The 14335-nt window shown below is 39.7% G+C and overlaps 1 protein-coding gene across 1 annotated transcript in view; it reads left to right on the forward strand.

The window, feature by feature from the left end:
- Positions 1 to 14335, forward strand: part of X11L (amyloid-beta A4 precursor protein-binding family A member X11L) — a 572323-nt gene that overhangs the window by 530812 nt on the left and 27176 nt on the right. Inside the window, exons 15-16 of the mRNA XM_080270416.1 lie at positions 4360 to 4502; positions 12179 to 13225. Of these exons, the coding sequence (XP_080126542.1) occupies positions 4360 to 4502; positions 12179 to 13225 (1190 nt within the window). The remainder of the gene's footprint in view (positions 1 to 4359; positions 4503 to 12178; positions 13226 to 14335) is intronic.

Genomic DNA, 14335 nt, shown 5'->3' on the forward strand with positions numbered 1-14335 from the left:
TTCTCACTGTAGTCGTGGCGCGCGACTCTGAGGTTGTCATTATCATGCCCTGGCAACCTACCCACTAACAGTGCATCTGATTTCGTGAATGACATGATACGCATGTGATTCGTGTACAGTGTGGTCGTGTATAATATATTGGTGTATAATACTGTGATATGATTCATGTATATAGTAATATGATACGAAATCAGACACAGTGTTGACATGTAGGTTGTCAGGGTATGATAATCACAACCTCAGAGGCATGCACCACGACTGTAGTACATTGGGGTAGGATGAAGAAATGTTAGTAGGAGAAAGAGAAATAGGAGAACGCTAGAAAACACTCGGTGGACTGATCCATGTGTCATACAGAAATCGGGTTCAGAATATCCTAAGTGGCATGGCAGTGAAGGGAGTATTGTTTAACCCGATAAGTTAGTGGGTGGCTATAGTAGGATTTTTAGAGGTACTGTAGTTTTTATTAGTAATGAAGTGTGAAGTTATGGGTATGTATCCTTACTGTAATGTCTCCCTAATTTGCATGTCTAACCCATTCTTTACCATTATGGCTATTCTAATTCATTCTTGAGATCAGGCTGTTATTTATTACCATTTTTGTTATTATTTTTTCTAGTGAAGATTTGAAACTTCGACTTTTAACCTTTGTAGTCCAAGAGGGTTTTCTGTGCTAAACAAATTGGTAGTCTTTTATTTCAACCTCACAAGAATCCATAACCCAATTCCAGCATCATTAATGGCCAATAATAATCTTGAGGATAATTTTGACTAGTAATCAAGGAGATTCATTCCTTCCCCATAACATAAAGGCTTATTAGATCTCATGCAGGTTGTGAGAATGCCCCAGTTTTGTCAGATTAAAAAAAAAAAAAAAAAATGTCATACTATAGTCATTCTGTTATAACTTGGCCTTAAATTGACATCCGTTCATGTGCAGTGCTAAGTTGGAACAGTAGTGTAACTATGGTGATGCTAGTCACGAAGAAGTGCTGTGGGATGGATGTAGAGCCTTAGCATTGTCTTTTTCTGCTACTGAGGTACATGAAATAAGCAGCAAGGGAGCAGAAATCTGGGCCAAGTTAAGGTGAATGAGCTATAGTAACCAAGGAGACTTATTCCTCCCTCGTACCTTTAAAACTCATCGAATTTTATACAACCATGACCAAGAATTCAAGTTGTGAGATAGGCCAAGTCCCGTCGGATGAAAACAAATTACTGTATCTGTATTTCCTGCTGCCTATTACCTCCAGTCTTTCAAAGGCAGTGTGTCCAGGCATCTCAAAATGAATGGATCTTGATTTGTCTCTGTTGTTGTCCATTTGTTTTTCTTGGAGGGAATAATCTAGTGGGCGTCTGGCTTTTGGTTCCTTATTCCTTTCATTACAAGAAAAAAAAAAGTTGTCCATTAGCAAGAATGAATTAGAAAAGCCATTTGAAGTGAAGAGGATAATATCGTGCATGTACCCTTCTTTGTGTCTTAACTGCATCCAAGCATGATATTGTAATCTGTAATTGATATATTGTGTGGTTTAAAAATGTCCCTAATGCAATATTTAAACTTACAGATTTTCAGAGTTTTATAGGGTACAAAAGTTGGTCGTTTTATTCAGATCAAGCAGATGAGTTTAGAGGATTTATTAATTCATGTGATAGAACAAAGAGTAGGAAAACATATCTAAGAAGAGCAATATGAGAGTAGGGAAGTGTGTGTAGGAACAGAGTAATACAGGAGTAAGAAAGTGTGTTTAGGAATAGAGTAATATAAGCGTAGGGAAATGGGTTGTGGAATAAAGGAAAAGTAGGAAAATGTGTCCAGGAACAGAGTAATATAAGAGTAGGAAAATGTTTCTAGGAACAGAAAAGAGTAGGAAATGCATCTAGGAACAGAATAAAGTAACAGCAGGAGAAGGTCTCTAGGAACAGTAAAATAGGAGTAGAAAAATAAGAGTGGGAAAGTGTATGTTGGAGCAGATAAAGATTTTAATTCAAGATAAGAGGAGGAAAATGTACAGGGAGATCTCCATTAGGTAAGAGATTAATGGATATTGTCTCTATTCCCTTGCTAGAAGAGATTGCCCTCAGCTGGAAAATCTCTCATAGTCAAGGGATTAATGAAAATGCCTTAAGGTGAAAAGCAACTCCTGTGCGAAGCAAGAATAATAAAAAGTTGTTGTTGTCCTTTGCTCTTCTCAACTGTGAACTCAGTGGACTGCAGACTTAAGATATCCTTCTCTACAGTCCACCCTCCTCCTTTTGAGGGATAGGGAGGGAGTAATGGTAGTAACAAAAATATAAAAGGAAGTAATTGTAGCAAACAAGTTAATATCTGTGGTAGAAGGAATAATAGTGCAAGAGGAAGTCATTTTAGGGAACAGGTTTATGTCACGTATGAACAGAGGTCATTTGTAATCTGGTGCGTGGATTTTTTTTTTTCCCTCAGCTGATCTGTATTAAAGAAATAAAAAGAAAGAAAAAGTGCTCATCATACATTTTATCTTCTATGTGAAAAACAGAAAAAAAAGTGCTCATCGTACAGTGTGTTACAAGGACACCTTCCAGCCTATGGCCTCTCAAATGTACTGTGAAGCACTTCAGGTTGAAATATAGTCAGTCATAAAGTTTTACTACCAGCAATACTGTAAATTATCCAATGTAGCGTTGGCGCAGGACACACAGCTGCTCGGTTTTTACGAGGAAATGCATTACTGTATAGGATGACACTTTTTAAAACACAGTATGGCATGTTAGAAATCATAATTTTTGCCATAAGTTGGGAATGATAACAGGATGATTTTATTTTTACTTGAAACTACAAGTGATAGTAATAATAATAATAATAATGAATAAATAATAAAAATGCAGAAACATACAAAAAATTATCATCACAGTCAGTGTATTAAAACCTGTGGGGGTTAATTCTTCTTTACACGAAACTAAAAAGTGAATAAATAATTAAAATCCTGAAACATATGACAGAACATCGCTGACCGCTAGTTTATTAAAACCTATAGGGGTGAATTTGTCTTGAAACAAAAAAAATAAAAATAAAATAAAATGAATAAATAAAATGCCGAGACTTGTAACGAAACATCACTCGGTCAATGTCATGAAAACTGTGAGCAACAACATTTCTATATCTAGTGGTACTGCAAAATCGTGTATCCTTTGTAGGGTAGAGAACTGTAATTTGACTCCTGGTACAGAAGTCGGAGCACTACAGAGAATAATTAGCGTGTAATTTTTCAGTGGAGGGTTATAGTGCTTGTTTGTAATTCACTATAGGTACAGGCAGAAGCAGCAGTCTTCCCAGTTCCAGTTGAAGCATATTTACAAGTAGTGAAATAAAATGAAAGCCCAGTCTCTACCAGTGTGTGTTTCAGATGGTTTGGTTTTCCTGTATTTATTCATTTAATTTTAGGAAGATACTTGTGTCTTTCTTTACACAGTCACCTCAGTAAGTGATGGCATAGTTGCAGAATGGTTCGGTCACTCTGAACTATGTGCATTATCACTGAATGAAAACTTCTGGATACCCTGCCATCACTTATTGGGGTGACTGTACATGGTAGGTTTTTGTAGTGCAGTCTAGGTCAGTGAAAGACTGACTAAGAGGGTGTATGTGGGTGAGGTGGAGGGAGGGAGAGGGAGGGGTAGACCGAGGATGAGGTGGAGGGATGGAGTTGAGAGGTATATGAGGGAGGGGGGGGTGAGTTGGGGGGAGGGGAGTCAAATGGTGGGTGACAGAGTGACTTGGAGGCGTTTTGTCTGCGGCCACCCTTTGCGGGATTAGGGCGTCGGGCTATAGATAGATAGATAGATAGTCTAGGTTTGTTTAAGAAATATCTGAAATCCCTTTCCCCTCCCCTTTTTTTTTCTCTCTCTGTCTCTCCAGTGACTTTTGTGTCATTTTTATCAGTGTGTGGACTTTTGCATAACATTTTCCGTGACTTTTTCTTTTAACTTGGCCTTTTTCTGGGAAAATTGTGACATTTTCCCAGAAACCTGTGAATTTTTATGTAACCCATGACATATACAATAGGCCAGAGTGTGACTTTGTCATTTCAACTTTTAGTAGCAGGAATATAGGTGTAATGTGTGATTTTTTGTGCGTGACCTTTTTTCAGTAACTTGACTTTTTTTTATAGTATTTTTTGGCAGTGTTTTTCCATCACTTATTTACCCCTTTTAACTTATGGCTTTCCCAGTAATGTGTGTAATTATCTGTTAGTATTTTGTACGATGATTTCCTTCCACCATTTACTACGCAGTCCTGATGTAGCTAATATTTTTTTCTGTGTTCTTTTCGTCCTCTCTCTTATTCGCTTGCCCGATTCTGATTTTCTCCTCTCTCGGCAGTGATGATCCACGAACCCGCAGTGCTGATAGAAGGGGTGTTGTTCCGAGCCAGGTACCTTGGATCCACCCAGCTGGTCTCGGAGGGCCAGCCAACCAAGACCACACGTATGATGCAGGCAGAGGAAGCCGTGTCTCGGATTAAGGTAGGTGGATGGGTGGTGGGGGAGGATTGAGGGGGTGGGGGGAAGAGAGGTGGGGGAGAGAGAGACTGACTGACTTAGGGATTATGGTAAGTTGGTTGGGGGGAGAAGAAGAGGTGAGAGAGATTTATGTTGGGATTACGGTAAGTTGGTTGGGAGGGGGAGGAGAAAGGAGAGGTGAGAGAGAGACTGACTCAGGGGCTACGGTAAGTTGGATAGGAGGAGAAGGAGAGGGGAAAGTTGAGAGGGAGGAGAGATACTAACTTACGGGTTATGGTAAGTTGGTTTGGAGGGGGAGGAGAAGGGAAAGGTGAGAGGGAGGGAGAGAGAAGGGAGGTAAGTGAGACACGTTAACTTTGGAATCAAGGTAAGTTAATTGGGCAAGAGGAACCATTGTCTTGGATTGGAGAAGGGGGAGAGAGGGAGAGGGTAGTTAAGCGAGAGACGACATACGAACGGTGGTAAGGGAGGTGGGCAGAAGGAAGCATTTTTTTCAGATGAGGTGGAGAAGAAGATAAGTGAGAGAGAGTAGCTAACTTAGAGGTTGTGGTTAGGTTGATAATTAGGAGGAAGCATTGTCCAGATTAAAAAGGGGAGGGAGGGAGGTGAGAATGAGAGGTGGTAAGGAAGAGACTAAAATAGGAATCATAGTAAGATAGCAAGGAGAGTGAGGAAGAAGGTAAAGTGAAAGGTGGCACTAAGAGACTAATTTAGGAAGCATGATAAATTTGTTGGGCAGGAGGAAGCATTGTCTTGGACTGAAATAGGAAATGTGAGAGAGGGACGGAGGGAGCAGGGAAGCAAGAGTATCTTGGTGGTGGGGTAGGAAAGCTGAGAGAAGAAGGGGATGGGAGGTAAGTCTGGCAAAGAAGAAATACCAAATCATTGACATGGAAATCATGGTTGGCCATGTGGGGAGGATGCAGGGCAGGAGGTAAGTGAGGTGGGCACACTCCTATCCTTTTTGCTACCTGTACTGTGTAATTATTATCTAGGAGGTTATATGATATCCAGTTTAGTTGCTTTACCTGCAGTCTGTTTGCTCATAGATATCATTCATTTATTATTTGTTACATGAATGGGGATTCCAGCCTCTTCAGTCCAGTGATGTACTTCTGATTTAGTTCTTGTTACCTCCCGATGATGTTATTCAGTTCAGGAGAAACTTGTTGAACTAGAGGAGTTACACATAGACTTCATCAACCCCTTCACTTCTGAAGGTGGCACTGGTGAGGAGCCTACATGTGGTGGCACTATACACTGTGGGTGGAGCAGCTGCAGCATCCACCAGGGAGCCAAACTGCATCATATTTCCCTGCACATCACTGTGGGAAAGGACCCTGGTGAGGTGGTGTTTACCACAAGAGGGTGCCAGATCCCTAGACAGTGTATGTACTGAATTTACTTTACCTGTAGGATGGCCTTACAGAAGCAGTTGCTTATATGTGACTGGGAGAGTGGAATGAAGCAACAACTGATAAAGGTCTTTCCTAGGCAGACTTCAAATCATCGAGAGGTAGCAAGAAGTAAACTATAGAAATACATCATTGGGTTGAAGGTGTTATGGTAAGATTGTTAAGCATTGTACAGTACACACACACCTACAACAGTATTTGTGTACTTGAATGTAAGGCATACATTTGAGTTGAATAGGGTTTCATAGGTATAGCTTTTCAAAAGTTTTGTCTTTTTATTAATTGCTAGATATAATTAAAAAGAAATATAGTACTGATTTTTAGAGAGCAGTTTGTTTTTGACATAAAAAATACCATTGATTGCATATTCAGTTTGTTGATGATAATGCTCCGTAAATATGTAATGATCAGTTACAAAGTAGTGCTGATGTTGGTCTGTAAACTGTATTTGAGTTAGGAATGAATGAAGACAGTGTTATCAGGCTACTACATTGATTTAGCTTTCTTACTTCAGCTTATCAATATAGGTTAGGTAACACAGGAAATTTATATAAAGGAATGAATGTAGTGTTGAAGGCCGTTGCATTTAATTCTCGTTTATATTAATAAGTATGTATTAAATATATTTTGGTTCAATCCCTAGTTGTCTTTATTTTGGAATTACATCTACATTCTTTAAGCTTTTCAGATTTTGATAGTGGCTAACTTGCATGAATTTAGTACGTAATGAAGTAAGTTTATTGTTGGTTGTCATATTTTACGTCGGGCAGTCTTGCACATATATTTCAGTACAATGTCTGTATTTTAGTGTATTGATTTTTTTTCATCATCATTTTGTCTTTATTTCTCACTTAATGTTTGAGTGGGAAGAATTTTTTGCATCAGGTAATTAGTATGCCTTATAACTAGTGAAGGTCGAAGCTTAAGAGAGCATCGTTAGTTTAAAACAAAAAGGATGAAAGGTATATAGTATTTTGAAGAGAAACAGCTGTAACTCCAGATGTTTTACATGTGCTGGGCTGTTCTGCTGCTGTGATGTGGGTTGTCAGTATGTTATTATATTCCTAGTTGCATAAGTATAAATGAAAGCAATAATCACAATCTCCCCTTGGAAGACAAAGCAATGAACCACCAGGATGGTATTTGTCTGTCACCTTCCTGTCTGGTATTGATGAGGAGCCAGCACTTGACGATGCTGTGCACCCTGAGTGGAACAACTGCTGCATCCTTCTGGGAGCCAAACCATATATTTTCCCTTACCTTACTATTGGAAGGACCCTGGCTTAACTCCTCAGAGGCACTGCCTCCCACAAGGGGATGCAGGATCCCTGCACAGCGTCTGTACTGTGCTGTACATGTAGTGTGGCCCCACAGAAGCAGTTGCTTACCTGTGATTAATGGATCTACTTGGCAAGACAGACAGACGGGTTACAACAGCAGCAGCAATAACAGTCTCCGACTGTACCCCATCATCACATCGTGAACACTCCCAGTCTCTCACCATTGTTTGGCATTTGTCTCCCATGAAATTAAATGGGTGGTCCTCTTGCCCTGACATTGTCTGCTGGAGGTGACCAGTTATTGCTTTTGATTATACTTATGATACTTATCTGTAGAATAGTATGTCATCAGGGTATGTACAGGAAGATTTTGTATGACCATTCTCTTTAATAGACGTAAGCTTGGCACTTACTCTCTCCCATTTAGGGTAAAGTTTAGAAAAATTTACAGTAATTTAGCAGAGTATCAGATCTTTGCATTTTTATGTGGGTATTAATTCTGTATTGAATTTGCTACATGTATTACCAGTCTTGTAGTTGAATTTCATGTGGAATATTGCTGTCATTATATGCTAATAGAACTAATGTGCAGAGGATTTTTTTTTTTTTTTTTTTTTACATGGAGTGTAACTTTTTTAGATGGCAGTTTTCATTTTGCCACCTACAGACAGTGATATTCATCCTAGCATGAGTCTTTTGTACTGAAGGGTTAATGCTATTTATAACCCATCCAATTTGAAAAGTCACTCCTAAGCTCGATGAAATCATATGGACGTACAAGGAATAAAATTTTAAAGCCTTGTAATGGGATGGTTAATTCTTGCATTATGCAGTATCAAAAAGGCCTCAGTTTGAATGTGTTAAACCATCCATTGTTTCATTCTCAGTTGACTCGTACAATACTGTGGAAAATTATTCAGAGAAAGTAAGAATCAGACTAAAACCTCAGCATTGTGAAAGGGTACAGTCATTTACTGGGTCTGTTGTAGGTCTTTTATTGCGGAGTATGGCTATGTGGGAGAGAGAGAGTGCTTGCATGAGTACAGTATATATAGAGAGGAGTATTCTAAGTGGTGTTGGAGGCTGCTTAACACCTTTTCCTTTGTGATTCATTCTGCTTATTACAAAAAAGCAATCCCTTATAATGTTTGAAATAAATACCCAATTTGCATCAGTTACACATAAGATAAGGTGTAATAGTTTGTGTATTAACAGTTGCTTATTTTTGCATCATAGTTTGCATCAATAGTTAAGAGGACAATGAGGTGTCAGGTGCAGAATAAATCAGTAAGGAAGAGGTGTTAAATACTGGTACTCAAAACCACGTAGAATTAACTTATAGAGTTACATTGTGTTATCACATATGTTAATCTGAACAGAATTACTCGCATTAAATTTCATCAGATGAAAAACAAAAATGATAATAATAATAATAATAGTAATAATAATCTTTAATGGTGTATTGATGGTATTATATATTTAGTTATTGAAAGTTTATTTTTGGTACTGTGCATGATTTTATGGAAACCATTTGTCAGATCTTAAAAATTGGAGTAAGTTTTGGTGTGCATGGTGTGTTAGTTCTCTTGGTAGATATTGTATGATTCATTAATGTATTTTTGATATTAGGATAAAATGTGTGTATTTTTTTATATATATATTACAGGGTCAGTTAATCTTACTCCTTCAACTCCAACTTGGCCCAGATTTTTGTCCTTTTGCAGTGTATTTACCATGTGGCAGAAAGAGACAATACTACCACTCCACATACTTTCCATAGCACTTCTTTGTGACTAGCATCATATCTAGTGTCAATCTGTTCTCACAACCCAGCATTCAAGATGGGGAGATGGGAATTTTAGGCCAAGTTAGAGTAAACAGAGTATTGTTGATGTCTGTCCTGGCCTAATGCAGTAGATTATTATACGGATATATTTTTCTCCATTTTTTACACCTACTTTTTGTGTCGTTCGTACTTTAAGGGTAATATGTATGTTGTTTTTAAAGTTATCTATGTTTTTTTCAGACGTTTTTTCAATTCATAGCTTTTTATCGAAGTATTTGTAAGACAGCTGATGTGTGTTGTTGTTGTTGTTATTATTATTATTATTTTTTGTTGTGTGGTGCATGTGTGTCTCCTGCTGATGTTGCTTATTTTAGTAACATAGCAAGTTATGGTTTTATTTTGTATTTTTCCAGGATTGGCTGTAATTTTTTTCCATTTTTTGGTAATTTCCTGCAGTTTTTCCATGTGCATTTTTTATTATTTGCCAAGAGGTTGAAGTGTTTTTTTTATTCAACTCATAAATTTTCACAGTAAGAAATTCGAGCATCATTATACTGTATTTTGTAACTTGAGTAGAGAATAATATTGTCTAGGGTGAACCTTGAAATGGTTAGGTTCAGAATTAGTGTGGATTGCCCTCGACGAATTCTCCTTTTTGCCACGTGTGCTCTGCCTTCTCAGGGGGTATGGTAGTTCCACGGATTTGTGCCTAAAAACCATTGGGTCCCATTCTTGTCAGCATACGAGGCTTGCTAGCACCTCTTCCTCAGTGTTTATTCTGCATATTACACATCAGTAGTCTCTCTTGTTTGTGTGGTGTCTGTAGCATTGACGTAATTTGTATAAAGATTTGAGAACAGTATATATGTTCTGAGTATAATTAATCTCTGTGATAGTTATAGCATATTACACCTGAATACAGTATCCTTTCTTGTTCATATCTCTCATGATGACTTAAGTTCATCTGTGTGTCACAGATGAGAATAGGAATGTGTGATGTGTATAAATACATTGGTAAGGGAAGGTGTTAGGGAGCCTCGTACGAATGAGACGTTGACCCATTGTTGATAAACGACTGAGGGAGTTATTTATGCAGGACCAAAAGCATGTCGTTGACTGTTGGGGACAGTTTTGCATGCACTTGGTGGAGGCAGAATACTTTACACAAACAGGGACCTGATGTGCGTTACTGTTGGTGATTTGTTTTCATCTCAGAAAGATCCGTAACCCATTTCAGGTCAGTTGATGGCCATGTGTGTTCAGAATAGGTGATGAATCTGACTAGTAACCAAGGAGACTCATTCCTGCCTCAAACTATAGACTCATCAAAATTCATTAAGCCACAATTTAGTATTCAAGTTCTGAGAGATGCCAAGTTCTTTCAGATGAAAATGAACTGACTATAGAGGGTGTATTCTACGTGTGTAGGAGGCTTTGCAACACCGTTTCCTTGGTGATTCGTTTTAACATAATTACACCTAGACATTCTCTTATGTGTTATATCAGTTTAAAAAGGAGATAGTTTGCTTCATTAACATACTAGAGAATATTGTGTAATGTGCAAGATAAATCGCTAAAGAAGAGGCGTAATGAAGTCTCCTGAGCCCCGTAGAGTATGACCCAAGTCAGACACGGCGTGTTCAAAGAGTTGTTAGCTTGGGGACGTCATTTTGATTTTGTTCTTGCTATCTCCAGACAGTTCTCTTCAGCTTCAGATAGTCTTTTTAAACCTGAGGAGTTGGATGGAGTCCTGATGAGCCCCTTAGATTATGAGAGGCATTTCCTAAGCCTGAATAAAATTATGTGTCAGCAGCAAGACTAATCTAAAAGGATGTGACCTGGAGTTGAAGGGTTAACTTTTATTCAGTAACATATTTTTGGTTTATTCTTGCCGTCTCCTGATTCTTTTATTCGCCTCAGGGAAGATTTAGTACGGAAGGGGACAACGCCTTGAATGTAAATAAGTAGGTAAATAAGGTCATTCTGGGACAAATGCATAGACGCCTTCTTGCAAGAGCTGCATTACCAGCGGATCCATTTGCTTGGAGTTCTTAGTGGATGCTTTATTCTCCCAGCTATACTGACAGATTTGTTCAAAGCAGCAACCACTAACGGTTTTGATTCTTGGGAGTTTTTATGAGTCACGCATCCTTTGAGGTTGTAATGAAGTCTGTGTTAAATCCCTCCTGTTCGGAAAGACTCTCGGAAGCTGAGTAAGAATTGATGTTATTCAGCTTGAGGGAAATTTGGGGCTGAATGGGTTAATAAAGTTACGTCTAACCTGTCGAGCTCAAAAGGGCTGTGGTAAACTGAATAAGATTTGGAAATAGCAAGAATAAAATAAAAAATATCGTTATAGAGAAGGGGTCATGAATATGTGTGGATAACACAGTGGTCACAGTCAAAACTTTATGCCAGTGTTTTTCTTATTCATTTATTCTGCTTACCAGGCAGTGTTAATGTATGTTTTGGTTGGTTATTATTCTTGGATAATTTTCCTGTATTCTCATTATACGTACTAAAGAAGAACGACCCATTTGCCAAAAGTTTTGATATGTAACTTGTCATGTTGTCGTCCGGAGGTTCCTTTATTTTTATTGATTTGGTTTATTTTTTTACCTTGCTGGCTACCGTTGCTGCATGTGTGTCATTTTTATGCTGCAGAGTGTATCAGTGATTCTTGGCTTTATTATTCCAAAGAGAGGAGAGAGCACGGTTGCACTCTCTTATATATATTTTGTTTTTTCACCTGATCCGGACCCAGTCAAAGCCATGTTGTACATACTGTACGTGTATAAGCCCCGAGGCTTTTTTGTTAAATTCGCTCACGTCTCTGAAAGGTTTTGCATCGTGTTCATGTGTTGTTTGGTTCCGTTTACTTGGTTTTCATTTATTTTTGCCTTGCTTTTGAGAAAAGCTATGATTTTTACCTGCCCCTTTTATAATTTTGAGTCATACCAGAGTCCCCAGTCAGCCCCTCCTTCATTAGATGCAATAATAACTCTTTTTTAAGCTTAATTCACACCTCTAACCCTGACCATAGTGATAAATAATTCATGGTTTCTGAATGCTAAGGATTACTCTACCCCCTTTTTAAAAGCTGCCTCTCAGCCTCTTCACAAAGTTTGCTGATGATTTTGGCTCCTCTGAATGTTGATTGTAGTTAGAGAACCAACCAAAACAACATTCCCCTGTCAGGATGCAGACGATGAAAAAGAAGCGCTGGCGGAGAGTAGTGACCCACAGCCGCCCCCTCCCCCCGGACCCCCATACTCCCCGAGCCCCAAACACTCCCCCCTCCCCCACCACCACCACTCCCCCGGTCACATGCCTTCCTTAGGGGACTTCTCACCTAGGGGACAGGCCTCAGGGGACTTCTCACCCAGGGGCCAGGCCTCCCCCATGAGTGTCAGCTCTCCCACCGGATCAAAATCCTCATCAAAACTGGCTTCACCAATGGCAAGTAACTCCACAGTCCTACCTCGAACCTCCCTCTCGCCTCACACGGCTCAGTGCTACTCTCATGTAGGGACAGAGAGCCAGTCTTCATCCCCTCAAAATGTCCCCTGGAAGCCACCACCTCCTCGAACCAACCTACAAGGTCTTCCTCAGTGTCCCTATGCTGGTGATGTGAACCTAGGGCACACTGGACTCTCATTGGTGGCCCAGATGGAGGAGCCGACGAGGATACCTGACAGTGGTATGAGGAAGAAACTCACAGAGGTTGCTAATGATGAATATGAGGAAGAGGAGGAACGTGAAGTTGATGATGATGATGATGACGGTGAGGATACGGAAGGAGAGGACAAGGAGGATCGCAAGCTCCTCCAGCCTCAGGATGTCAACGATGATGATGAGGAGGAGGAAGAAGATGACGATGATGATGAAAATGAAGGCAGCAAGAGTGAGAGTGGTGATAGTGAGGATCCTTGCATTGAGGTCCTCACTGTTATCCCCGGAGCAAGCGGGACACAGCGTCTTAACAGGAGGCAAGAAGAGGAAGATGAAGAACAGAGGAGCTTAAGAGGAGGAGGCGGAGGTGGAAGTGGAAGCGGAGGTGGAGGCTTGGATTGGGTGTCGGAGGAGGGTGGGGGGTCTGGGTTGGGTCCAGCTGGCACTGTGTTCCACCTGCGTCTGGTTGGGTCAGTGGACGTTGCCGAGGAGTCAGGTAAAACACCCCCACGCAAGACACCCGGCAAACGCCCCAAGAAGGATATGGTTATGGAGGCTGTCTCTCATCTAAAGGTGGGTCAGATCTGGTCCCTTTGACAAGACTGGAGCATTATTTAGCCTAAACTGGGATAGGGACAACAGCATTCAATCACCATCCTTAACTAGGCGAGACTGGAATGTAACAGACAAAAAGGACTAGCGGTTGTTCATCTGTACTTAAAGCTAGGTAGTAGTAGGGACAATAAGTAGTCATCTGTTTTAATCAAGCATAGGCAGTGAGATAGCAGAAGTTAGGGACTGTAAATGTAGACTGAGGAAGTGTACTAAAGTTTTAAACAGACATTTCCTGTTGGGCCTTGCTCTTTTGAACAGGTAATGTGCTGTAAAAATATATTGCAAATATGTACTGTTGATTAGGCAAAGGTACCCTTATGTTAATGAGGTCCTAAAATTTTAAGTTTTATTTTTGTATGCCAGAACAGGAAAACTGTGAATATTTAAAAGACATCAGCCAGTGAGGTGTAGTGGAAGGTGGTCAGCCATAGTTGCATATGCTTCATCATACTGTATGTTACTTAATATTTCAAGATATCAGAAATGGAAGTGTTAATTGTAACTGAAGTAAGGGTAAAGACTGGTACCTTTGTGGGAATGATATTTGGGTGTCTAAAGTATCATGATAGGAGCATACACTGATGTGGGATAGTAGGCAGCTGGTGGATGCAGTGGAGTTCAGCATGTTGTGGGGTGCCTGTAGAGGTTTGGATTTCATGATTCATATATGAGGCACAGAATGAATTAGCACTAAGTGAAAGGCATGAGGTATGGTTTAAATTTTGAGCAACAAGTGTAAAACAAACATATTTAGTATATTATCTGCCTAGGGGGCTGGGGAAAAAATTATTAGAATTCAAGAACAAGAAGGTGGAAGACCAAGTGTTTTTCCGCCACAGCTGTCTAGAAGTTGTCGAGTAAATGAGACACGGACAATAATGTAAGGATAACGCGGTGGTAAATGTCAGATGTGGTGTCTAGATGGATTGTTTTTGTTGAGGCTGTTCTGTTGAAAGCAAACTTGGCATTTTGCTTTTGGCAATATTCATGAGTGTTTAAAAAAGTAATGAGTCCCGTTATGTTATTGTATATTAATTACTTCATTGTAGATTTGGCCTCATAGGTACT

The sequence above is a fragment of the Coenobita brevimanus genome, chromosome 40 (assembly GCF_032717465.1).
Source record: "Coenobita brevimanus isolate Jiangsu-jjx chromosome 40, ASM3271746v2, whole genome shotgun sequence".
In the NCBI taxonomy this organism is placed as follows: domain Eukaryota; kingdom Metazoa; phylum Arthropoda; class Malacostraca; order Decapoda; family Coenobitidae; genus Coenobita; species Coenobita brevimanus.